Raw genomic sequence first — 26,311 nt, 5'->3', positions numbered from 1 at the left:
TGGGAACAAGCATGTCTGGTTAATCTGTGACTCTGAGTGTCTTTAGTTCGGCAAATCACATTAATGAGCCAAACGTCGGCCGCCGCTCCAACTGTAGAAGTGTTGCCGTCAAGGAAATGACTAAAGTGTCCCTGGGAGCCGTGCGAGTGTGACAGGGAGGCAGCTCCAAACCGAAGCATAGAGCGTTTTAATGAAAATCATCAGAGGATGTCATGAATTCAGCCTCATTCTCCTAATATTTCCACACTTTGTCAACATGTGTTTTGTAGATGAAAATAAGTCAGGGTTGTTGTTACTTTGTCAGACTGCGGTACTTTCAGTCAGCATCAATCGTCTGTTCATCACATCTGCTTTCATAAAACTGCACAGCTACAACGTCTGCAGGTTGCATCAAACCCATCTTGAAAGATTCTCATGGAACGCTAATATCAGGTTATCAAGTCCTCATTGGCAGAAATGTTTAATATTAATTCATTTTTTAATGAGTCAATAGAACAGTCCTCTTCTGGGTAGATCATTGATCCAAACGTAACAACTTAACGCATTTTTAAAGACCAGAATTAGGCGTACACATAGCAATTAATTGAAGAGCCTTTTTAATACACAAAGGGAGGGAAGTACACACAGGATTACACAGTAATACATGGTTAAATGTCCCAAATGAATTCACATAACATTTGGTAGCCATTAAACAACTTGGCTGTAATATTAGTTGGAAATGTGGCAAATGTGTTTCCTTATCAGAAAAAGTAGAAATTATTTAAATTGTTTTTGTTTTTTCTAAAGCTCAGATGTGGCTTTTAATTTTCAACATGGTTGGCTAATGCGAAATGAATGTTTCACCCACTGTGTGACATTTGCCCAATTAGTGTCATTTTGTTTGAAAACATAACTTTGACTCCATGATTATTTCAGGAATTGATTATTCTGACAATCGATTAATCGGATAAGAAAAATGCCGTGTTTTGCATATTTTTGATTTAACCATTTAAGCCTTTTTCTACAGTACTAGAATGCATTAATAGATGCAAATAAACATGTGAATGTTAATCAGCTGTATTAACGTCGAGTTAATCAGAAAGAGCTGAGGTCTGTACATTAGCATATTTTTTTTAGCTGCAGATGCATTCTTTACTAAAACATATCAAGTGTACACTTAAAGAATGCCATGATTGCAGGCAATAAAATTTTCTCATTTAAAAAAGGAATTGAGTTGTTTGGATGTTGTGATGTATTTGTAATAGTCTATAAAAAGCCTCAAGTGAAATCTCTCCAGAATGTGTCCTTTTTTATTATAAGATTAATCGATTAATCAGAACAATCAACCGATTAATCGATAACTAAAGTAATTTAGCCGTGGCTAAATTTCATCTTCATAATTTCATCATCATAATTTGAAATAATGTTTATGTATTTTATGTAAAGAGACTGATGATGATTATGATAAAAATAGTCAGAACGAGTTAAAACTGCAAGTTTAATAGATGCAAAAGGTGTTAAGGTGATGATTGTTTTTTTTCTGTTTTTTTTTTTTTATACAATTCACAGATGAAAATAGTGCAAGCTCTCAAAAACATTTTTATTTCCAGCTCCAGAGCAAAAAAGGGTGAAAAATCACAAGAAAGTGACCTGAATTATATCGATTGAATGGTGTAAAAAAACGAGACAAAAAAAAAACAATTTAGTCCTCTCCAGGCTCGTTTTTCCCCTCTGATCTCTCTTTGTTTCTCTCTCATTGTATCGTAGCTCACGACTGCTGCGAGGTGGTGTTGGTCACCTTGTGTTCAGCCACCCAGACGCCCTCCAGGTACCCTGAGAAGCCAGCGTCCTGCCCGGGGACCGTGGCTCCATTGGCCGAGCATCGATTCAGCTTTGTCCAGGATTTGGCTTTTGACATGGCCCAGTTCTTGGTGAGCCGTCATTTCATCTCCCATAGCACTATATCTTGTGCAGCACTTGAGAGCAAGGAAACCAAATAATGCATTTTGTCTTTGTTTGCTGCCCTAATGTCTGACATTAATACTCTATTACTGAATTCTCTTTCTCTCAGCTCGGAGTCTCTTAGAAACGTACAATCGTAGAGAAGGAAATTGATCCGGACTCCGGCGTTCATTCGCTTCTAAATGGAACATTATTTTCTTTACTTGCCAAACCCGATGTTTTCAATAACACATCCGCAGCTCCAAATTGCACTCGTGCGAAAGCGACTCCCTACATTTACGTCTTCCATTATTTATCGGCGCCTGGTTAATGCCTTCCTGCTCGACTTATGTAAAAGGAGCACGCCCCAAAAACTCTGCTCGCTCTCCTCTGCTAAAAAGTCGACTCATCTCTGTAATCACCTTCCACACAGGTGAGCACAGCGGGCCGGGCCGACGGCCTCGACGGGGCCCTGCTCCTTGATGAGTGTCAGATTCCAGTGCAAGAGTGTGAGCGCCTGGATGAGAACCTGGCACTGGCCCTCCACCACCTCGTGTTGCCTTCGGGATGGAGCCTACTGGGGAGCAAACAGATCAACAGCACTGGTGAGCCTGGAAAACCACTGCATGTAGCGCCTTGCTGAACTACTCCTATTTGGGGGTTTTTTGTTTGTTTTTTACAGTTTGTGATGTTGCTATCAAAAACAATAATGAATCACATTAGACTTTTGTGATAAACCAATTTTGTGTATGATTGTTATGAATTAAAGGTGCGTTATTATGTAAAATTGACTTTTTTGAGCTTTACATCATGTTATTATCTTATTCCCTATTCAAAAACATAACTGGAGCGTTGCCTTGAGTCTTTTATGCATGTTTGAGAAATCCTTCAATTTCCCACAGCAACCATACAGCTGTGCAAAACAGCTGGAGGGACAGAAGGTGCATCTCCTCCTCTTTTTTTAGGTACAGCTCCTTCTAGGAGCTGCGGTTTCCAAGCTCCTTCAGACTAGCCAGTGTCAATTAGAAAACACCTGTTGGAACTGCGCACCTGCTGAGCCCAGTATAAGAGCTGCTTCTCAGTGTACCGCTGGTAAAAATATTGTTAAAGGCTTAAAAGAGGATCCATGTTGTGGTGACTTCAGAAAGAGCAGAAACTTTTAAAGAAACAGAGGCCCAATTTCGACATGTTAAATCAGGAAGTAAAATTTCTTTTGAGTCATATTTGATGTAGCCTTTCGCAAAAACAACTCCATAAATAGTATTTCCTCTCTTACACATTTTTATAACAACTGAAGGTAATATTGTTACTTGATTATGCTATAAAATCACTCTGTGCCTTGAAAACACATAAAGCTATGCCTTTAAGTCTTTTGACAAGTTTTGAAAACTACCAACTCTTCCTTCCTGTTCACAACTCCAGTTGAAACCAGAAGTTTACATACACCGAATAAAAATATGTATAAATTAATCTCTTTCCCACTTTATTGTTGCATTCAGCAAATGGAAACATTTTTTTCAGACAGTGAGGGGAAAAAAGTTAATGTATCTTTACTGGCTGTATGTAAACTTCTGGTAATCACTTTACATTTACTTTCTGTTAGTCTAACTCCAATCGACATTAAAGTTTGTGGTTGTGATGTGCTAAAATGTGAAAAAATTCAAGGGCTATGAATGGTTTTGCAGGGAACTACATTATATACACAAAACTGTTGTTTTTGTTTCTATGTATTGACTCAGTGTGTGTAATTTGCATTATAGTCTGATTGAAGTAATTGCCTTTTACAAAAGAATATCGCTGTTCCATAATAAATTGCTCTCTTACTCACAAGCACCATTAAGCGCAGAAGCAGAGTGGAATTAACCATATTTTATGTCACAGCAGCTAGAGCAGTAATGTTCAGGGTAACTGTGGTCTGAACCACTTGTTTGAATTGTCTCTAATACATTTATAAAAATTCTAGCTATTCAATTATAAAACAATTTATCTATAACAAAAGAAAAGGTTATAATCCATTCCATGCAGGGCTGGACATGCAAGGGTTTTGCTGTGTCATAGTTGTAGTCGGGAGAGGAGGCAACTCAAAGACGATCCCAGCAAATTCTGCTTTGCTCTACTAAAACTAATATGCCTGGTCTATTTCCAGCCATTAAAAGCAGATGGGAAAAGTGTGATGACACAAAGATTGCCGTCAGTTCACAAACTGCAACATGGATCACATGACTACATTGGTATGCATTTATTTTTTCCTCGAAGACTGAGTTTGGATTTAATGCACGCGAAGCCGCAGCGGACACTTCTTTACCAAAAAAACACAAAATGATGAGCGATAACAAAGTGTGGAATTCACCAGGAGTGAGAGCGACCCTGACTAACACTGTAGAGCAAAACCAGTCTGCAGAGGCCATGCCTAATAAAATTGCCGTCTTACATAGCTGTCATGCTTCACGGTAATGCAACTACAAAACAATGGCTCTATAGAGATGATGCGCGTAAGCAGAATGGTGCTAGATGAAGGGTGAACACTGCCTGGGAAACACAAGATGTTCATGGGAATTTGCCCGTAGGGTATCCGTTTCTTCCCGATATCCGGCCTGCATACCAGAAACTGTTGACAGCTTCAAAGCATCGTAGAGGTATATGTACCTGATGTTAATGCTAGTGAGAAGTATCAGCATCATTAACATGAAGGCATGTGCTAATTTTGGATTTCTAAAGATGCATTTCAAAATTTTTTTAGGGTGAGGTAATACTCTGTCAAACACTTTCAATGCATTAAAAAAGAACAAGAACTGGATGCGCAAGTAAGATTTTATTGTAAATCTTTTTCTCATCCACACAGTGTCAAATAAATTTAAAGAGGCAGTATTGTGTTAAATCAACTTTTTTGAGCTATATGTTATGTTATGATTTTATTCCCTCATCAAAAACATACCCAGAGTACTGCTGTGGTTCTTTAATGCACGTTTGAGAAATCTTTGAATCTCCTGTGGTAACCATTGGGGCGCCTAAATGCTTGCTCTCACTAAGAACTGCCTTCCGTGCCACTCCTCCTCGGAGCTGCAGTCTCCAGCCGAGCTTCTGCCTCACAGATCACCCCTCCCTGCCCCTTCCCTTCACAGCTCCTCCAGACTAGCAGTAGCAACAATTGGCAAACATCTGGTGGAACTGCTTATCATACAAATTACTTCTCAGTCCAATTCTCCAAAGAACATTTGTAAAATTGATGGAGAAACATTGCTGTAATGACATGGTGAAAGCAGAGTGTCGGAAAGCACAGGAGCTTCTTAAAGTGACAGAGGCCCAATTATAGTCAGTTTTGTTTTAAGTATGCAGCATTTTTATGACAACTGAAGGTAACATTTACTGGGTTGTGCTACAAATTGTGGCTATAAAATATATAATCCTAGCCCTTTAATATTCAGACAAATATTGTCTGTATATTAGCAAGTTGTCTGAATCTATGCAAGTTGCATATAAACTCCAGGCTTTTTATAGCTGTAAACAAGATCCTGATTTGATTCTAGCTGGATGTTTTTATTTATTTTTTAAATTTTCAATGGGGTTAGGTCAATGTCATTCCAGAATATGCATGTTTGTTTGCAAGTTTTTCAAACTTGTTCACATTTGTTTGAAGTTAATTTTCCAAGCTGACAAAATGGTTCAAATGTGTCTTTGAAAGACCAAATCTAAACTTATCGGCGGCTCTGCACCTTAACCTCCATAAAATAACATTGTTTTGTTGCTATGGAAGTAGCAGTAACTACTCAATGTAAAACACCTTAGATTCGGCTCTCGTCCTCATCTTCTCTGGGCAGAGGCAGCAGCAGCTTGGTTTGTCAGAAGTGGCTGTATCAGTGCAAACTAAGACACGGTTTTATCGAAATTAAAGTGCCAATTTTCTCCGGCCGTTGACTCATTTCACTTTAATCAGTTAAAGGAAGCTAAATGAGCTGATGTGGATGATAAACTCTGCGAGGTAATTGCTCTGTGTGAAGCAGCATAAATAGGACTTCTGGGAGTAGTTAGTGTGCTGCCTCTGCCTCTGGCTATTGCGAAGATAATATCTCATGGTTCAGCTCAGATTTGGATGCTGGACCAAGGCAAAAGAACCGGTGAAATATTTCAGCACGACTGAGGAAAACAGGCTGACAGGACACAGGAAGTTTGTAACGCTGGGATTGAGAGCCTCCGCACTTCTTAAGAAGATTCTATTTGTCGTTGGTGTTCAGTCGGAGAAAGAAACGGATGAATTCAGTAATGGGCTTCCTCTCAGTTAGATAAGACCCACTTTTAACGTAATGGACACACACAGGCACACCCTCTCCCCCCCTTTTTTTTTTTTGCATCGCAATCAGTTGTCACAGTTTGGACGTGGAAGGCTGCTTCCAGCTGCGGTGAGTGATGTGCGCTCTAATAGGCTCTGCTGCGCAATATGTCACCTCTTCAACGCGAGACGTTCTGCAACGGTGAACTGCAGGGGAGGGGAGAGGAGCTCGGCCCTGCTCTCCCATTTATCAGATCTGTCAGATGATGGATAGCGGAGGAATGTAGGTGGAGGTGACGGTGGTTTATCTCAGTCATCCTTCACGCTGTGGGCCCACAGCAGCCACTGATCTCACACCACCGCCAGCTATTTATTGTTGTCAGTGGATGTTCATCTCACCTGGGAAATCTTGCATGTCATTAAAACGGTTTAACAGTTCCCAGTTTGGCTGAGCGGCCTGCTGCAGTAGGTGTCAAATTATCTTTGGACAATGAGCGACGGTTCACAACAAAAATCGATATCTGTCTGAAGGATCCGCAGTTTCGATCAGCTCAGTGTTGTAGAGTTGATCTTGTATCATTTCATAAAGCAATACTGGGCAGACATGCTTTGTGCTCGTAGGAGAAATATTGTTCCCTCTTTACGAGTTAACACCAGCTTTTATGGCCGCAGTGGAATTAATGTGATGTGCTTTTATCAACATACATCAACTTTACATTACCATAGCACCCATATATAACTTTGCGTTTAAAAAGAAGCAGTGTTATGTGCTTTTCAAGCACACAGTGCCATTTTATAGCATGATCAAGTAACTGTTAACTTCACTTGCTATAAAAATGCTATATATATCAAATATGACTTAAAAGAAATTTCACTTCATAATCTAAATGCCTTGAAATTGGGTATCTGTCTCTTTTAAAAAAAAACTCCTGCTTTTTCTGAAACTCCACTTTCAGGAAGTCATCACAACATCTCTGTTAACCCTTTAATAGTTTTTACCAGTGTTTAACTGAGAAGATGCATGACAGAATAAAACAACACTCCAGGTATGTTTTTCGTAAGAGAATAATATTATAACATGATGCAAAGCTCAAAAAAGTCAATTTTTGCACAATACTGCCCCTTTAAAGCTTTTTTGTAGCAGCTTATTTTAGAATGTGTAATCTGCAGTTATGCTGCCCTGTTTTTGTTTCTGGAGATTGTGGGACGATTTCATCCTCCCCTAACCCCTGAGGAGACCTACATTAAGCAGCAAAAAGTCCTCACCAGAACACATAGTAAATATGTATTTCATCTGTATGCAGTGCTTGGATGAGAGTCTGGAGTCAACTGGTTACATTGTAATGTAGATTTGTGTGTCATCTGTGTAGTAATGGTAACTAATCTTATTTCTTGTTATGACCTGAGTTAATGGGAGTCTGTAGATATTAAATAGGAGGGGGGTCCCAGGACTGAAGCTTGGGGTACAATGTGACTTTTTCCACTCCAGTAAGAAGTTACAGGTTCTTTAGGTAAGATTCAAACCATTCGAGTATTGTACCAGAGAGTCCTACTCAACTTTCCAGTCGTTTCAACAATATGTCATGGTCAACCGTGTCAAATGCTGCGCCGAGGTCCAACAGAACCAGCGCTGTGGTTCTTTCACAATCTGTATTTATATGGATGTCACTGAACACTTGGAAGAGGGCAGTCTCTGTACTGTGGTGAGCACTTAAACTGGACGGAGAGTTGTCAAAGCATTTGAGGCGGTTAGGGGTGCTTTTTGTTAGAAGAGACAGAAAAGCTACTCGGAGCTTCACGGGATCATGGATGCAGAAAAATACAGAGCAATACTAGAAGAAAACCTATCAGAGGCTGCAAAGTACCTGACTGCGCCGTAAGGTTTAACATCTAGCTGGACGTTGACCCTAGAGATACACCTAGAGTAGTTTAGATCAATGGTTTCCAAACCTTTCCGTGTCCAACCTTCAAAATACAGCACAACAATCCATATGTTATCTTATCAGTTAAGTATGCAGTTATTGCTACTTTTTAGTTAGTCAATTTTGTTTACTTGGCCTCTTGCCTAGTCTTTTTCTGCATGGATTTTGCCTTCTTAGGTTCTCTCCAGATACTCTGGCTTCCTCTTAAACTCCAAAAACATGACTGTTGGTTTAATAGGTCTCTCTATTAAACCTAGAGTTTAATAGAGAGACTGTTGTGTTTGTGTGTGGGGGTGTGTGTGGGTGGGGGTGCGCGTGCGTGTGTGTGTGTATGGCTGTTTGTTCTGTGTGTTTTTGTTTTGCCCCATGATGGACATGTAGCTTGTTGCCCTATGACCTACTTCTCGCCCAATGACTGCTGGAAATAGGCACCATATGACCCTGCAACAATAAGTGGGTACATTGAGTAGATGGATCCACACACTTGTTGATCTGCAATCCTAAGCAGTGTCTCAACTCCAACTTTGGGAAACCTTTGATATTTTTAGATCAAAGCCTATATATTTTTAGATCAAAGCCTATCGGTATAAGACAAATCTCTACCAAAAAGATGACATTCATTTTATCCATCCAATCTGAGGGATGGATAAAATACCTCAGATTTATCCATCCTCCCTTCTTTTTCACAAAGAATTTCATTTCCCAAAGAAGAAAATGTGAACATTTCAGTCTTAGGATGTGCAGAGGTGGGAAAAACAAACCCTATGCAAGGTGAGAGCTTTGCTGTGTTTCTGCCAAGCAGCAGCAAACCTTTTCGTCCAGCCTTCAAACTGAACTAATTTGCTGAGTTTCTGGCTTTTTTTTTTTTTTTCTTCCATTCTCTGTGTGAAAATTTCATGGCTTAGGACGGCAGCCATCTTCCAGTAAACCCACCAACTAACCCAGCAGCCAAGCATTTCCTGCCACAGTTTGGCATCTCACATTCCAGTCCGGCCCCAGCCCGACCAAGTGGAGCGTTACGTTTCAGCAATTAGATTAAAAGTTCATCAGGGCAGGGTGGTTGGGACCGGCCCAGGCTAAATGGACTGTAACCATTCATCTGCAGACGCTACTGATTATATAGAAGTTGCTTGATAATTACTCAGGTGCTGATAAGTTTCCCCCTGTTCCTTTTTTTTCATTTCTGGGCCTCCACTAAGCACTGCAACACGCTTCCTGTTTTTGCCACACAAAGAATCACACATGCAGTGCAAAAGAAATTTCATCACGGTTTGCAGGCCAGAACTCATTTTACTAAGATATTTCTTTAAAAGTCCATAGACTTTTCCATAATCTTCCATAGACTTTTCTTTGTAAAGTTTTTACACAGAAGTTGGATCAGCTTCCTTTAGAAGCAGAAATGTTTTTTTTTTTTTTTTTTTACCAGCCACACCAGGGAAGATGGACAGATGTTTATTTACACAGACTCGATATGAGCTGGTTTGTGGATCGGCTGGCAGTTTGGTCTTTAAAGCTGGAGGCAACCTTTCTCAGAACCTGTTGCTTTGGCAGACATGAGGAGGTTTGTGTTTGTGTGTGTGGACATAAATCATCATTGTCTCTGTGGGAATTTAAAAGGCCCGTCTCAGCAGTTTATGGTGTTATTAGGAGGTCGACGGAGGCAGAGGGCAGATAGCGGGCTAAATTAAAACTGGGAATCTGGTGCACTTGGATGTGGCTCACCTCTACTGTGGTGAAACTATGTGAAGCGGCTTTGGTAATTTCAATGTTCTCGTGTGAGACACAGCTTCAGAATGTTTTTATGCACAGCGGTCATGTATTTTTTTCTATTTTTTGTTGCATCTTTTTCACACCTTATTCACAAAAGAGTTTGCATTGGTTAATTCAGCATAAAGCTGCTGCTTTATCACTCAGTAAATATTCGAAAAGTCTGTTGTTTACCGGGCCGCTGCCTGTTTCTACTGGCAGAGTTTCTGTGTTGCCGAGATGATGGTATGTGGCACCAACAAATCGGTTTCCCTGGTCCGCTGCATGCTCTTTCAGCCTCTCTTTGTTTTTTGGAGGTTGTATTTATTGGTGCATTTGTCATCTTCTGTCTCTTCCTCTGCAGGCCTGAGCCCTCAGGAGACTCTGCTGCATTTCTCGGCGCGGCGTGGCCTTTCTCGGGTGACCCGCTTTCTGCTGCGGCAACCCGGAGCCAGGGAAGCCCTTCAATTGGTCAACAAAGAAGGTCACAGCCCGGCTGCCGTGGCGGCACAGCGAGGACATGAGCATCTCCGTGAGCTCCTCACAAAGTGAGTGCAGCTTAGACGTGGGCATGGTTTGACTTTTTCATGCTGCTCTGACCTCAGATGAGTGCATAAATGCTCAAAACAAGGAAACCATATTCTAATTAAATAACTTTTAAAATTTGAAATTAATTGTTCAACATTTTTTTTTTTATTATTTTATTTTGATAAACATGCTATTAGGGCTCAAGAATTATGATTAGTCAAATTAAATGTGATTAATTGATTGCTGAAATAATCAACTAATTTAGCAATTGATTTATCATTAAGTGGAGGACACAGACTATAAAAAAGGCCAACAGTCAGAGCAATAATTGAGGAAAAATTGTGCAAAAACTATATGCATTTTGAATTTATGAAGAAAAAATGTAAAAGCATTCTTTCAGCCAGATGACTGGCAGTGTGTAGCAAAAGTTAAAGAGGAACGTCTCTGGAAGAAATTCATGGAGCACTGAAATGTCATTCCCCAGATGGCCAATTGAATGTTTTAATATGAACAAATACATAAAATGATATTTGTATATCATAGGAAAGAAGCACAGTAGGTTGTCACACATTTGAATACTGCAATTTCCACATCATTGATCTCAGTATACACCCACTATTTCAAATTAGAGCACACCAAAAGCAACACGTATATTTGAAAGATGTAACAGGACTTTATACCAAAGAAAAATTCCCTTCATTGTCTCACATTCTGACTCATGTGTAGCCTGTGTTTCAAAAATGGTCAGATTGGTAGTAGTGAGATATTTTTCTGTGTTTTATTTTATTTTTATTTTTTTACTATTTTTTTTTATGGGCACATTGTTCAAAAAATAAGCCACGGTTCATCCAAACCTTCCTCACGCTATAACCTGGTCATTTTGCCCCTTTCGTAGCTTTGGAATTTTGGTTCATTTTGTACCTGATTTCTTTTTTATCTATGTATTTATTTATTCATTCATGTTTTTTTCCAAGTACAAAATGGTACCAACTCCTGCAAGACACTTCATGCATACCTTCCTCACCTGACATTTTTAAGTTATCTTTTGCATTCTGCTCCTGGGAAATGTGACTATATAACTCTATAAATCTACCAAGAGGATCCACTTGGAGGTGTTTTGGTTTGATACACATTGGTTCCAAGCCATATTCCATGAGATCAGTATTAAAATAACTAGGAATAGAATAAAATACAGATTTTTCAGGCAATAATATACATATTACTTCAATGACATTTGATGCCTGAATAATTTTTTGAAATTTATCTTCAACACTAATGAAAACATTTAATTATAAAGAAAAATTAGCTGATGCTGATGGATTTAGAGCTCAGGTTAGAACTAATGTGTCTACGTGTACAAAATGAGTGTGATGTACAGTGAAAGGGCGAATTGACAGGAGCTGAATGACTGCACAGGGAAGAAAGTGATGATCACTGCAAACACTTGTATGGCAGCATACCAGAAGGCCGCTAATTTGGTTCCTCCTACCTTTGTTGCAATGATATTGTCTTCACAGAACAATAGAAGTATTCAAAGAACATGGGCACTCAGCCCCCGAATCAACCCTTCTCGGCACTTCCAACTCAGCGCATAGAGACAAGTTGTAGGCAAGAGGCATTCCCATCCCAGTCACGGGAAGTAGCTCAGGAATTTTAATTGTTCTCTCATTGAAGTTGTCGGGTATTAGCCACAATATCACTCGGGCATAAAGACTCGTAGAGTCAAATTATGCTAGTCCTCTATAGACAAACATATAAGTACAAGGAAGAAAAAAAAAATAGCTGCTGACTAAATGGGTTGAGACTCTTCAAGTGGAAATGCTACGTGTTTATGGCAGAATAGTTTGCACTTAACTTAAAATGAGGATGCCACTAACTGAAAGAAAACCGCCACTTAAAGAGCTTCCCCGTTGCCAGGTGTAGTTTTAAAACGTCCAACCCTCCCTTTATGTGTTGATGATGACATTTGGCTCTTGCTGAGAGTGAAGTCACTCTCAGCACGGGCCGGTGACTTCAGCCAGCAGGCCTCGGCGTTGAGCTGAAGCGATCCACCCAGGATTGCGCAAACAGATCTGCCCTACAAAGAGGTGCGTCCCGCTTTACGGAACCGTCTCTGCAAGCAAGAAAAAAAAGTCGGAACACGCTTTAAGTTTTAACACTTGAGAGGAGGATTTAACAGTTTTCCTGGAAGGTTTATCGACCAGGAGTGGCCTTTCAAGGAAGTTATCACAGCGCTTGTTTCACGGCAGGGCCGAGACGGAGGCGGGCGAGGTGCCTGAAACTCTCCAGCTGGTGTCCGCGGATGCTCGGGTGTGCTGCAACTCCCCCACGCTGAACACACACACTCTGACAGTGAGCGTTTGCCCTGGCCGCAGCGCTCCGACCCTTCAGGAGAGCGTGGAGTATCTTCTGCACTTTTTAGGCCACCTCCATGCCAAGGTGAGTCGCCTTACCCCTTATCTCCTGTCCCGCTGGTGTCATCCAGCAGCCCGTCTTGTTTGTCTTTTCTTTTTTTTTTAACCTTCAGGCTTCAGTTTGTTTAAGCAGTGGAACACCTTATGTAATCACAGAAGCTGGCTGTTGATAAGAGACGGAAAGAGTGCAGCTCTGTTAGTTTCTCTACTAAAATAAAGCTAAAGTGTAACGTTTTTCTGTCCTTTACAGGGAGTTTCTGTCTTGGAGCTGCAGTTGGACTCACTCCACACTGCTGCTGAGTGTTGTGACGGTGTGAAAACAGACTTAACCTGTCAGGAGCGACTCCAGCAGCTCCACTCAACGTCAGAGTGCTTGCTTTCAGAAATCGGAGGGAGCAAGGGAGAAAGGATCAAAGAGGAGAGCGGCAACTCCATCGTAGGTGAACTCGGCGAGACTCGTAACTCGGAGAAGGACGAAAGTTTGCCTCCGGCATCAGAAATCCCTCTCCAGCATCACGACCTGGAACCCCAGAGGGACGGGGTGTGTCTCAGTTCAAACTCTGAGGGAAAAGGCTGCCAAGGGGAGCGGGAAGGGAGGGGTGACTCCTGTCCTGGGTTGAATTTGTGTGACAGGAGTGAAGGGGCACAGGGTGAGGCTGAAGGGGAAAGCGTCACTGTGGGAAATGTCCCAGCAGAAGGCTGCGGTAAACAGACAGAGGAAGCTGTGATCCGGGAAGAACAGGAGGCTGGGGAGGGAGAGGAGCAGGAAGCGGGAGACGGCGCAGCCACGAGGGGAGAGGAGGAGGGCGGATCAGAGCACACGGTTCTGACAACAGCCAGCGGAGACTCTTCGGTCATGGGCCAGTCTCCGTTGTCAGGGAGTTCTGAACTTTTAAACTCCCCTGAATCAGAAACAAAGCTGAGATCTCAAGATGGAGATAACATTGAGGAAGAACAAACAGAACTTCCCCAAGAACCCTTTGATGGGTTCAATCCAGATGAGAAGGAAGAAAAGGAGGTTGGGAGGGAAGAGTTAATGGACCCCATTTCAACCCCAAGAGACCTCCCCGACCCATCGGCGATAGCCTGCAGTGATGTAATCGAGCGGCGTCAATCTGCTATTCCACTACTGCTGATAGAAGGCCTCCGTGAGGGGGAACCTCCGCCAGACATAAACAGCCAAGAACAAAACCAGGAAACAGCTGGTCAGGATTACGCAGCTGAGCAGGAGCAGGGCTCCGGTCCAGAAGCTGCCCGTCATTCTGGGACTGACACTGGAGCTGAGAGCAACAGCGAAGACGCCACCAAACTCCAAGATTTTGCTCTGGACGAACCCAAGCGCTTCGATTTTTGGGTTTTGAACAGTGCCGAGGAAGAAACACGGACTGACCAGTCTTCACCAGGAGATATGCTCACTAAGAGGAAGGCTGACCAGGATTCAGGCGTGGCACACCGTGTCTCCAGTGACGACGAAGGAAGCTTTAGATCTTTTGGAAGTTCTTCAACGGAAATATTTCACCCTACTGAGGATAACAGCACCATGCAGGAGGGAGATCAAACTATGAACATAGATATATCCTCAACAGGATGTACCGAGGACTCAAATGATCTAACACCCAGCGTAAACCATGAACACTCACCAGGTGACAACAATGAGCTTTTGTTGAATGCTGGTACTGTCAGTTCCCTGAACCCTTCAGTTGGTAGTAGAGATGAGTTGGAGTATGAATCAGGGCTGCTAGATGACTTTAAGACAATGGATTGCTTGATTCCTGAAAGTTGTGAGGAACTGCTTATAGAATGTCCTGAACAGGATTCAGTGTTGGAACCAATTCCTTTAGTCAGTGAGGATGTCCCTACTTCAGAAGCTGGTGAAGGTGACATGAGGCAGTCTTGCAGCTCTGATGGGAATATTGACATCCAGTCTGAATCAGAGGTCAAAGTCAATGGCCCCGTCGAAGACGGTCAACAGACTGACGCCAATGATAAACCAGAGGGAGCAGAGGAGAGTAGGAATGTACAAACGCAACCTGAACAAGATGACTTAAAGGAGACTGAGGACACGGGGTCGACTGAGGGTCACCACACCATCTCAGCACAGGACGCTGATCCTTCGTCAGACACCGTAGATGGTATCTCTTTGGAACTGGAACCACCTGCTGCTGTCGCTGAGTCATCTGTGGACACTCCCGTCGAGGATCAGATGGCTGGCAACCCAGATTCTGCCGATTCACTGGATGGAGCGACGGAGAGCTACGCGACTGCCGACCGAGGTTGGAAACGCTGATTTATTTACTTTTCTCATTGGTTTTATTTCACGTTCGCACCCTCATGCATCACGGGGTGATTTGTTTGTCAATGTTTCATTCCTAAGCTCATTTTCTAAATCCGATTCAGTGCTTTTCTTGTGATTAATGGGAAAAGCTCTGCTAAGTTAAATGCCATGCAGCTCGCTTTAATTGTGGTCGGAGTGGGTTTTTAGCATATCTCTGACATCTTGCTGATATATCACTGTCACTAAGACCTGCTGCGTGTTACTTCGTGAGCTTCTGAGATCCACTCTGAACAACTATATTCATACAGGACCTTGCAAAAGCTTCAGTACTCCTCTAGCTACGTTTTGTTACATTACAACTATCTTGAACATGCTTTATTTGGATTTCATTTGATAATAAAACAAAGTAGTGCAGACCAATGAAGTGACTGAAAGAAGGAAGCAAAAAGCAAAAAATGTATTCAACTCCTTTTACTGTGAAACCAGATAAAATCTAGTGCAATTTGAATTGTTCTAAGAAGCAGCTTAAACAGTCAGCATAGTCAATCTGTATGTCAATACTTCTCAGTATCTCCAGCTGTTCTGTGAAGGCTTCAGAGGTTTCATAGAAAGCATTAGTGAACAAACGGCTTCCTGAAGACCAAGGAACACGTTGCACCACACGGGATGTAAGCATCCCTCAGAGCGATGCTCTAAGGCTGAAATGATTAATCGCGACGAATCGATTACTGAAATAAACAACTAATTTAGTAATCAAAAAAAAAAAGGCAATTTGCAGAAAGAACGATGCACTCTGAGCAGGAATTAAGCCAAAACCTGACAACAGAAATATACATTTTGCATTTAGGATATATAACAAAAAGTTTTCAACCCAGAACTGTGGCATATATTTGGCTTTACCTGGTTCAATTTCTCTTAAAAACAAATCTCAGTTACGAATAATAATAAAAATAACGGATTAGCTCTATGCTGTACTGATGTTAGGTCAAGCAGAAAGGACTGAGCTTTTCACATGTTGATGATTTAAGTTTTTTTTGTTTTTCTAGCTGCCGCTGCATCCTTTGCTGCAAATGATCAAGCGTACACTAAAGGAATGCCAGGTTATTGCATTTTAAGCAATAAAGTGTTTGTTTCATTATTTAAAAAAGGAATTGAATAGTTTATTTCACTGTATAAAAAAAGCTTGGTATAAAAATCTGCAAATTGTGCCAGTGTTCTTTTTTATACGACTAATCGTCAGAATATTCTGTGGAATAGTCCATTACTAAAATAACCATTAGCTGCAGCCCTACGTTGCTCATCTGTTGCACATTAGTGAGAGGAGCAGCCAAGAGATCCATGGTAACTATGGAGATCTACAGCTCAGGTGACAGGACAACTATTAGTCTTATCCTCAACAGATTTGGCAGGCGGCAACACTTTCACGTTCTCCATCCCATCTGACCGAGCTGGAGCTGTTTTTGGGAAGGAAAACGAGCAACAATTTCCATCTCTAGATGTACAAAGCTGACTTATAGCAGTAACTCAGGTTAAAAGTGTTTCTACGAAGCATCCACCGTCGTTTTCCTTCCCCTTCACAACTGTGCTCTGGTTGTGCAGACCCGTCACATGAAACACATTAAAATGTGCGCTTGTTGCCTCTCAAAAGTGGGAAAATGTTCAAGGGGTATCAATACTTTCTATGTGCGCTTTTAATGTGATTACATGCATTGTTCTGGCTGCAGGGCGTCACATATGTCAGCAGACGGCAGTCACATTACCTCAGCACGTGACCGGCTCTCAGACACGCAGCTAGGAGGCAGGATTGTGCAAAACAAACACTCCCAGGCCAGCTGGCGTGTGTGTGCGTGTGTGTGTTTGGAGCAGGAAGTGAGACTTTTAAAAAGTCTCTCATCTTCTCAGTGAGCTTCCAACACTTTTCCCGTGTGCAATTTTCACTCCTCTGAAATAATTGTGCAGAATAAAGACAGGTAGAGAGGGCAAGGTTGGCGCTTTGCGTCACTCCTGCAGCGGCGTGTCATTGTGAAGTGGGAGGATAAATTTACAGCACGACAGCGGCCTCGACCCCCCGGAACATCACTGACAGGGTCTCTGATTTTTCTCAGGTTGTAAATCAACGTTTTGGACATCTTATTGTAGTCAGTTCCCTTTTTTGTCCGTAGTTTTTCACTTCCTCTCATATTCAATACATATTTTCTAAGGAGTAGGAACAACGTTTTTTTTAAATCTTCTTATGAGGACATTTTCTTGTATTTTTTTTTTCAGCCTTAACAGATGCTGGACATGTGCCCTTTGGAAGCTTTTTAACACGGGCTCTTTGTGTATTCTGAAGATGTGCTGTAGGACTGACTGTGCTGTGTTTGCGTGCATTTCTCCAGAGGTGGAAGTCGACAAACCCGAGGACGCCGCGAGATGCACGGGGGAGAATGAAAACGGCCCACCAGAGGGACTGGACTCCTCGACGGTACGATGAGAATCTCCGCTCTCGCTTTGAGGCTTGTTGTAAATGTGGCTTTGATGATAAAGTGTGTCTTTAAACGCATTAGGTAGCATTTGGCAGGAGGATTTTTAAAAAAAATTTTTTTTTAGCACAAAGCAGAATAAAGAGGCTGTGGAAGAACAAAACCCATTTTTGACTATTATGAAAACACAGTTAGTGTTTACATTTATTTTTAATCATTTTTAAAGTGTTTTTATATGTTGTGCAGGCCATGGTTGGACTGATTTGGATTTGTCTTACTTCTGTTGAGGATTTGTGGTTTATGCATCTGTAAGTCTAAAGTTTCTGATCCGAAGATCATCTGGTTTTCATAGCATCTTAGCTGAAATTTACAGTAAAATCAAACCACGCCTGTCCACCTTACTTACAAACTGATTGCATCTTTTTAAATTATTATTATTGCTGCCAAATTCCACTAAAACCCATGCGGTGTTTTCAAATGTGGCTCAAATATTTAACTGCAGCAGAGCAAAATGCAAACAAATTCCGTTTTGAAGGCGGAAAAAAAAGTCCGGCCCTCTTTTTGTTTGTGTCATTGTCAGGATTGCTACGCGGGTGATGATTTCAGAAAGCATTAGAGTGGTTATTACAATGGGCATATTTCGTGGTCGAATGTTGACAACGTTGTGATTTGAGAAAAGTCAGGGTTTCCAGCCGTTTTGGTCAGTGAATAACTCCACCAAATGTTTTTGAGGGACAGCAAGTACCCAGAGTGTTTCTTGTAGGTCGAGTGGCTCTCTGACTTTTATTAAATCCCCATATGGTGTTGAAGACCTGAATGACTGGTAGGACCGCTTTAAGATCAACAAGGTCTCCTCTGCTGCTCTGTCCCGTGGGGCGAGCCTGCTCTCCCCCTTCCTGTCTGCTCAGCCTCCGAACACATGGATGCAATCCTTAGCTAGACGAAGCTTTGCTCCCAAATGTTGCTGACTGACGGATTCCTCTGCAGCCATAGACTGGAGTGGCTCGGCTTATTCCTGGGCTGCGGTCTGGGTCAGCAGCTTGTTCTGAATGCCAGATGTTTTGGGAGGAACGGTGGGAGGGGGGGCAAAGTGGGGTGGAAATGAGAGGAGCCTGCAGGGCGGCGGGGTCGTCAGCAGAGGGCAACATAACCTCAGTGGCAGAAGCTTCTCCCCTCGCTCTTTGATTTTCAAAATAAGCCTCAGAATTCTGTTTGATTTCCGGACCGAATAATAAGCAGCAAATCCGAAGGCAGGTGGGATTAGACCTGAGATTAATGCAGGAATCAATAATCCCACACCGTGTGTTTTGACTTGTTTAGACAGCGGGACACTTTAGCTTTGCTTGATTCAACATGCCTAGCATTCTTCCATCATTGCTGTGGGGCAAAAACCTTGGATCTCCCTTTTTAGCCATGTCAGTTTTCTTATGGAAATCAGCTTATATTGATCACCATCCTCATCTGTCTGGACTTTTGTTAATACATTTCCAATTAAAAATATCAAAAGAGCATGTATCTTTGACCAAACAGTATATATTTACATTTAGAAGCCAGATGCTTCTTTTGTATAATGCTACGCTGCTTAGCCACACCTTGATGCATAAAGGGTAAAGCTCTTGTTTAATCGGTCCTGGCGTATAAATAAATATACAACAACATATACAATATATATAAATATATTTAAGTTATAATAAATATGCCAGGACCGTATTTATTACCAGCAGCCAGACCTGATGGATAAACATGAGATGGATTCGGATCAGCATTTTCAGTGTGGGTTTCTGTATTAAAGAGGGGTTAGTTCATGTTAAACAAACTGAAAATATACCTAAGAGAGTTCCCCTAAAGCAGGAAAGGTTACAATCCAAAGAGTGAAGGCAAAACCTCCTTGACCCTGAGAGAAAAGAAATGTTTAAAAGTATAAAAATATATGTTAAAGTGGTTTATTTTGAGATGAAAAAAGTCCCTTTTTTTTATTAAAAGAGTTTTCAGGGGTTCATATTTGATTCTTATGGACCTCAGATGAAAGTTATATGAAAAAGCTGGAGAAATCATTCTCATTTTAAGTAAACCATTAAAATCTGTTATGACAATTGGTAAGATTTGTTCTGCAGTTCATTGTTAAGTGTTTGGGAACACTTTTATTATAGTTGGATGTTCGGAACATTTTGTATATTGTAATATTCCATGAGTGGTTCACATTTTTATATTCATAGTCTCACTGTTTTTGCAGTTGAAGTGGAATAGATGCAGAATTTTGGTGTGTAATCAATTCAAGATGTTGTCAGTGTTTAGTATAAATATTTAACTTTTCTTTTAAAAACTAAAAATTGCTCATTGTTAAACGTTTTTTCCAGATAAACACAAATTTGAACAATCAATTATTATCATACGCATTATATGTCTTAAACTGAGCTACATGAACCTAAGCAAAACGTAAAAATAAAAACATTTCAAGTGTATTTATGATATATGTTATATAATTGCTAGGAGTACCGTTCTGTTTTAGACATTACATGGAAGGAAAAAAATGTTTCAGTGTCAATTCAATTTTTTACATATCAGGAATTGACCCCGTCAGGTTAATTCAAATCCGGTCACGCACCATGCAACAAAAAAAATGTGACGGGGCGTGCTGTGGTGGCGCAGGGGGGTGAACGCCCCACGTTTGGAGGCCTTAGTCCTCGTCGCGGACGTCGCGGGTTCGACTCCTGGTCCCGACGACCTTTGCCGCATGTCTTCCCCCCTCTCCTCACCCTCCTTCCTGTCTGCCTACTGTCGAAAAAATACGAGCCACTAGCGCTGCAAAAACTCTTCGGAGAAAAAAAAAAAAAAAAGAAAAATGTGACAATACTTATAAAAAAATACTAATCAAAACATTTTTATATATCCGCAAAATCCATTAGATTAAGAATCAAAATTGTCTCCTGTGTTAAAATACAGTCAGAATGAAGCCAAGCTAATAATACTAATCTGTTCGTGTTCTGTTTTTCTTCTTTCTCCATTCCAAGATGAATACGATAAAAATGTGGGCAGATTTCTTTTGGAGGAGAAAAACCGTTTGTGATGGTGTTCAGTTAAAGCAAGGCTTCCCCTATTGGTGGAAATAACCCGTGATCAATCACTGCAGGTCACAGCCGAGCTGCCCCTTATCCTGGCTGTCTACGACAGAGCAGTGTAGGGATTTTAACACCGACACCAAACAGTATAACAGTAGGGTGCGCTAGGTTACGCCATGGAGGGGCTTTATAGTTGATTCTTTGATTTGATATGACCAACTGTTTGGTTGTATTCCCCTTTATCCTTGTTATATTTGGGAATTTTGATCCAGTAAAAGTGTCTATGCCACTTTACTTCTTGAGTTGAAGTAAAGTGTAGGAATCAATTCTAACAGCATTCCCCCTCTTTTATCAGTTGCTAGGCACTACTCACCATATTCTGCTGTTGGAAATATTTCCTGTTGAATCAATGGTACCAATAGGCTTCAAATACATATTAAGGACTGACTGTGATCCAGTGGGAAGAGTAGTCGTCTTGCAGTCTTAAAGTCGTGGCTTAATTTCCAGATTCCTGCTGTAACATGTCAACGTAGCTTTGGAGAAATTGATTTGCATATCGGTGTATTATTGTTTGCACATTAGTGAGTGGGACTGGGTGAACATTTAATAAGACGGAAGATTTTAGCATCATAAAATTTAGTTGTGGCTTGCTTTTAGAAATTCGTTAAATGTTTTTATTTAAAATTTAAAAACTAGGTACTAGATGCAAGGTGTCTGCACATCCTTAAAATGTCTTGTATTCATTTATCTAAAACTAAGGATTTAAAATGTCTTGACCTTAAATGCGTTAATAGCAGGATCTAAATGTTGTCGTAGTAGCCCTATTTAATCTCGGGACTTTTCTCTCAGGCAACAGTTTGTGTCGCACGCAGACATCTTCACTGCAATCTGTGGATCGAGGTGGTTGAGGATACCATTAATTTACCCTTGCTAGCGAGCTAGCTAGCTTTCTTGTGTCTATCATTGGTAAGTTCAAATGGGTTGGCGGTTGGTTGAACGATGTTCGTCTTTGCCACCAGCTCACTTCTGTTGCCAACCAAAGCAATACGTATGAAGATATAAACATGGGATTTTCTTTTGTACATTAGTCGTGATGCAGGTCTTACATTTTATTCATAATGGTCTTAAAATTTAGTTGGTCTGCAGAAAGAAACCCTGAAATGAGAATTTTCTAAATAACAGCTTGTTTTTCCGATATCGAGGTAATTTTATTGATTTGGATTAATTCAAACATAACCGAAAGCCGATGGACTCACCAAAGAACATCAGGACGCAGAAGAATAAGAAAGGATTTTCCCAGAAAAATAGTTTTTTTCTCCATCTTTCAAATGCAGTAACTGCTACTGTTGCTGCCGCTCCTCCAGTAAACGCTATAAATTCTTCATCAATGAAGTCTGTCGGCTTCATGATGCCTTCAGGGTCAGCTTTCGCTGCAGACACACCCTCTCAGACGGGTTTCTGTTTTCATCCCGTTCTATTGGTCTCATGTTTTAAACAGTCTCTCTGGTGCTCATTAGGCGTTACTATGGGTGAGGGATGTTGCCAAACCTTTGCTTGATAGCTAGCAATAAAACACTTGGACACGTCTGCCGGGACGTCATTCCAGAGGATGATCATTGTCTTCTGTTGCATTGTTATTCTGCCATATAGGCAGAAGAAAGCTGCATAGAAAACCCCAACAACTTCCAACCTGCATTGTGCATGACGGATCCAGACTAGAATCAGCACGAGCAAACATCTTGGTTTCATGGCATTGCAGAACAGCAATTACAGCTGTAATATATGTTATTGTATATATTTACAATTGCAGGATGTAAAAAAAAACCAAACTGTTCTTTTTGGAAATAGGTAATGCACAGATGAATTTTGACCAATCCTCTGTCAGACACGACCTGCAAGAAACAACAGACCGTTCATAAAGAAGAAGAAAAAAGTTTCAACACATGTAGAAGAAATACATAGATGGGCGGAGCTCCTGGGAACCATCTGTGTTTTGCACAGACAGCTGTTTTGGTTATAGCGGTTGCTAGAACGCGTCACTGCTATCTGTTGAGATCCTTATCTATGGCCCGTGAACTAGATTAAAAATAAAACAGAGTTTGGCACTTACACAAAAATACATCATTCCTCTCATTTAAAACTGTATCGTAGATAATGCCTACAGTTGCAAAATTAATACACTGGCTGTTACAATTACGTTAGCTAGACCATAATCCTTTTTTTTGTTGTCTTGATTTTGTCATGCATGCCAACATAGATAAAAACATGCAGTAAATTTAGTAGCAGCTTGTAATCAAACATGCATGTTGCACAGAAAATTAGACCTTTCTGCTGCTATTTTAAATCATCATTACTCTGCAAACCAAAATATTTCTAATAGCTAGATTTTAGTCCTGAAAACATGTTGTTTTCCAGTTAGCCAACCTGTAGTGGAGATGAAATGAATTAGGCTGAAAAGCGTATCACGATGTAAGCCTTCCATATCAGTCTATATCTGATCATTTTTTAACAGATTTTTGTTTTACATCTTTGAAATACTTCCAAACTGGTGGCATGACCTTTCCTGTTTTATGCATAGTTTTTTCTTCCCACATGTTGTTTATTTTTAATCGGTTATGAATCACGGTGGCAAAACCTGAAACATCTGCTGTGCAAGTTACACTACGGGATGTTGCTAGATAATCAAAAAGTGAGTGAGCTCATTGATAAGACAGAGCAGCAAAAGCCTTTCCTCTGCCTACATCTCCCAGAATGCTGTGTTCTGGATTGGAGTTCATTGAAATAATTTTTATGTTTATTGTGACATACTGTATATTGTTATTGATTCATTGTCCAGCCCTTAAATGGATGTATGAAAAGTACACAAAAAATAGTCAACTCTATTCCCAAGAATCATTAACAACAAAAACCAAACACATAATTCCTTTTCTTTTTGTGCTAATTCTATACACACATTTAAATTCATTTGAAATTTCAAGCTTTTATATTTTAGCTATTTGGGAAACCAAATTAAGATCTACATCATATTTTTAGCTTTGCAAAAGGTTGTGTTGGTCTGGTAGGGGCTCTTGTTGGCCTGGTAACTCGTTGGCACCTCATAATTGCGGAGGAAACGCAGAACATGGATTTAATCACACCAACTAAGTCAATAACGGCCTTTTGTCATCTGTCATAGGGTAACAATGCAGCACTTCTGATGGCTGCTTCACACGATGAGAGAGAGGCATTCACAGCCTCGCTAAGGCGAGCGAGAGCAAAGGCATGAGTCAGACAGAGTCTGGAGAAGTTGAGAGACGACAGAGGACGAGAAAAAGAAGGGAGGGAGGCGAAGGAGGAGGGTGGGACCGGAGCTGGAGTTTGGTTGGAGGCTGCCTCTGTGGCAGCCAGAGGTGAGGCTTAGCCGACAGCTTCAGCCTCTCCTCAAAAGCGCTCCTCGTGGATTTTCTTTCTCCCCCACTCCAATCCATAAAAACCCCGTTCTGGATATTTGTAGGAAAATGTACGAACGACACAAGCGGAGGTACAGCCTCTGCGCCAAAGGAGAGCGCGCGGTGGACGTGGTTCTCATCAAGGTAGGCCACTTCCCTGCACTTTTCAAACAAAGTTGTTTTGGCGTTACAATACGGCCGGTGCCACAGTAATAACAATCATTTTGGAGCAGAAGCTTTGAACGCGAAGCCGTTAAGAGCTGCAGACAGGTAAAAATGTAATGGCAAAAGTAGTAAAAGGCAGGGGGAGAAATTTGAAAGCGGGACCCAATTCCTAAAAGCAAACCATAAAAAAAAGGAGGCCAGAGATAAGTAATGTTCATCATTACTTTAAATGAAGTCAATTTAATAGCGCCTCGTGAAGTGAATTAGCAGCCCCAGTTCCTGAGACAGGTTGGTATCGCAGGCCTGGTAAGGCTGACTCATAAAAGCTCTTCCAAAAAAAACAAACAAAAAACTGTTTTTTTCTTAAACAAAGCATTACCAGAAGTATCATAAATTGCTTCAGTGTGCTTTGACAAATCTGTGGGGGTCTATCATGGGTGTTTCAAGGGTTTTCTGTTGTGTTGCACGCTGGTGCATGATTGCACGTTTGTTGATAGTGGCCCTTCAGACACAGAGTGCTTATTATTCGAGGCGGAGTGTGGTTTCTGCATGGAAGCTCGTGCATATGCTTATGCTTTATGTGACACCATGGCGGATGCCTGCTCTCTGTCCATCTCTGTGGAGCGACTGTGCATAAAACTTAATGAGGCTGAGGCTGTTAAAGGTCTTCCCAGGGTTATTTGGTCAGCACAGCGGGTACTTGTCCGACAAACTGCAGCTTATACAGAGTATAAACTTCTCTGAAAATGGCTGTCGTACTGTAACTATATATCCTCTCGAGTACTGAACTGTAATGATTTTGTGTCAAATCGGTTGAAATGAGAGCTAAGTGGAGTTTTCTGTTGTTTTTTTTTTGTAAATGGGCTTTTGCACAGCTCCCAAAAGGGGAATGCTATTTAAAGCCCTAAATGGCACCTTTTCTTTTCTACACACAGAACTCTATAGCAAGTTTTTTTTTTTGTCCACTGTGGAGTTTTGTTTGCCTTGATTGCTGATTTGGGTCTACACTATTTCGACATTAATCACAATCCATTAATTTTTGCAGTGCGCAACCTGCTCCAAGCCAAATATGGAGCAGGTTGGTGACAAACAAAATCACATGTCGCGATTTAGTGATCCACACAAGATGTTTCAGAGGATCAAACACCACCTGATCGAGTCATAATTTACTCTCACTTAGGCTTGGAAAACCAATCTGTCATTTGTCAACAATGCTGCTCCCAACTGAAATCTAAACCAACATACGTATTTTGCTCAAATTAAATATAAAAGTGTAGTCACACCCTTCATCCCCAGTTGTTCCGCAAACATGCAAGAGAAAGGCCTGGGTTGACATATGGTCAATTATTTTACTTTTTATCTCAAAACCAAGAAGTTCACATTGGTTTCTAGCATTTAAGCTAACCAAACCCTGCATTTACTCAAGATCTTGGGTTTAAAACATCAAGTTCCAGGGTAATGCTGCACACAGGCAGTCAGCTGCCTGAAAAGAAGCTCCTACATTTTCTGTCATATTAATAAGACTACTGTTGTGAAACTAAGCAAACGCCACTCCATGTTTTCAATCTGTCAATTTACAGTTAACCTTTGCACTAATCGATGCTTTCCCTACCGGTGGGACCTTCACTCATTTGGTTATACCTCATGATCATTGGTGATTGAAATAAGTAGCCGGAGCAGCAGATCAAAAGCTTGACCTTTCTGCTCATCTCTTCCTTCATGAAGCTACATCTTGGAGCATCTTTGCCATTGACGATCAAGCCATGTTCATAACATTCCTGGCATAAAGTCCCCACAGACGCTCTGAGTTGTGTCGAACTCTGGGCTTCTGTGGCGCTTGCAATACATACAGCACAGAGAAAACCAAATGAGAATGAAAGTGTAAAGTTGTGTTAAACTCCTTATTATAATGTAAATAGAGGAGTAGATAGTTTAACCTGTTGAGGATATAAAGAAAGTAAGTAGGGTGCAGAAGTTAGACTGTAACAAGTCCAGCGCACTGCATGCGCACATTTCCCCGCCCTCCTTTGCTTCTGCCAATCAGATGTGCCCCCAGTACGCTTTGATATGCAACGCTGGCGATGATTTGCACTTCACTCACCTAGGTCTGTCACGATGACAAATT

At 41.1% G+C, this 26,311-nt stretch overlaps 1 protein-coding gene across 5 annotated transcripts in view; it reads left to right on the top strand.

Annotated features, from left to right (window-relative positions):
• Positions 1-26,311, top strand: part of akap13 (A-kinase anchoring protein 13) — a 135,020-nt gene that overhangs the window by 35,977 nt on the left and 72,732 nt on the right. For all 5 annotated transcript variants that reach the window (XM_032559928.1, XM_032559927.1, XM_032559925.1 and 2 more), the window contains exons 4-9: positions 1,747-1,910; positions 2,354-2,525; positions 10,220-10,403; positions 12,633-12,822; positions 13,048-15,070; positions 17,451-17,536. In XM_032559928.1, the coding sequence (XP_032415819.1) occupies positions 1,747-1,910; positions 2,354-2,525; positions 10,220-10,403; positions 12,633-12,822; positions 13,048-15,070; positions 17,451-17,536 (2,819 nt within the window). The remainder of the gene's footprint in view (positions 1-1,746; positions 1,911-2,353; positions 2,526-10,219; positions 10,404-12,632; positions 12,823-13,047; positions 15,071-17,450; positions 17,537-26,311) is intronic.

The sequence above is a fragment of the Xiphophorus hellerii genome, chromosome 4 (genome assembly GCF_003331165.1).
Source record: "Xiphophorus hellerii strain 12219 chromosome 4, Xiphophorus_hellerii-4.1, whole genome shotgun sequence".
Taxonomy (NCBI): domain Eukaryota; kingdom Metazoa; phylum Chordata; class Actinopteri; order Cyprinodontiformes; family Poeciliidae; genus Xiphophorus; species Xiphophorus hellerii.
Note: the sequence above shows the minus strand (reverse complement) of the source record. Positions and strands in the feature narration are given on the sequence as shown.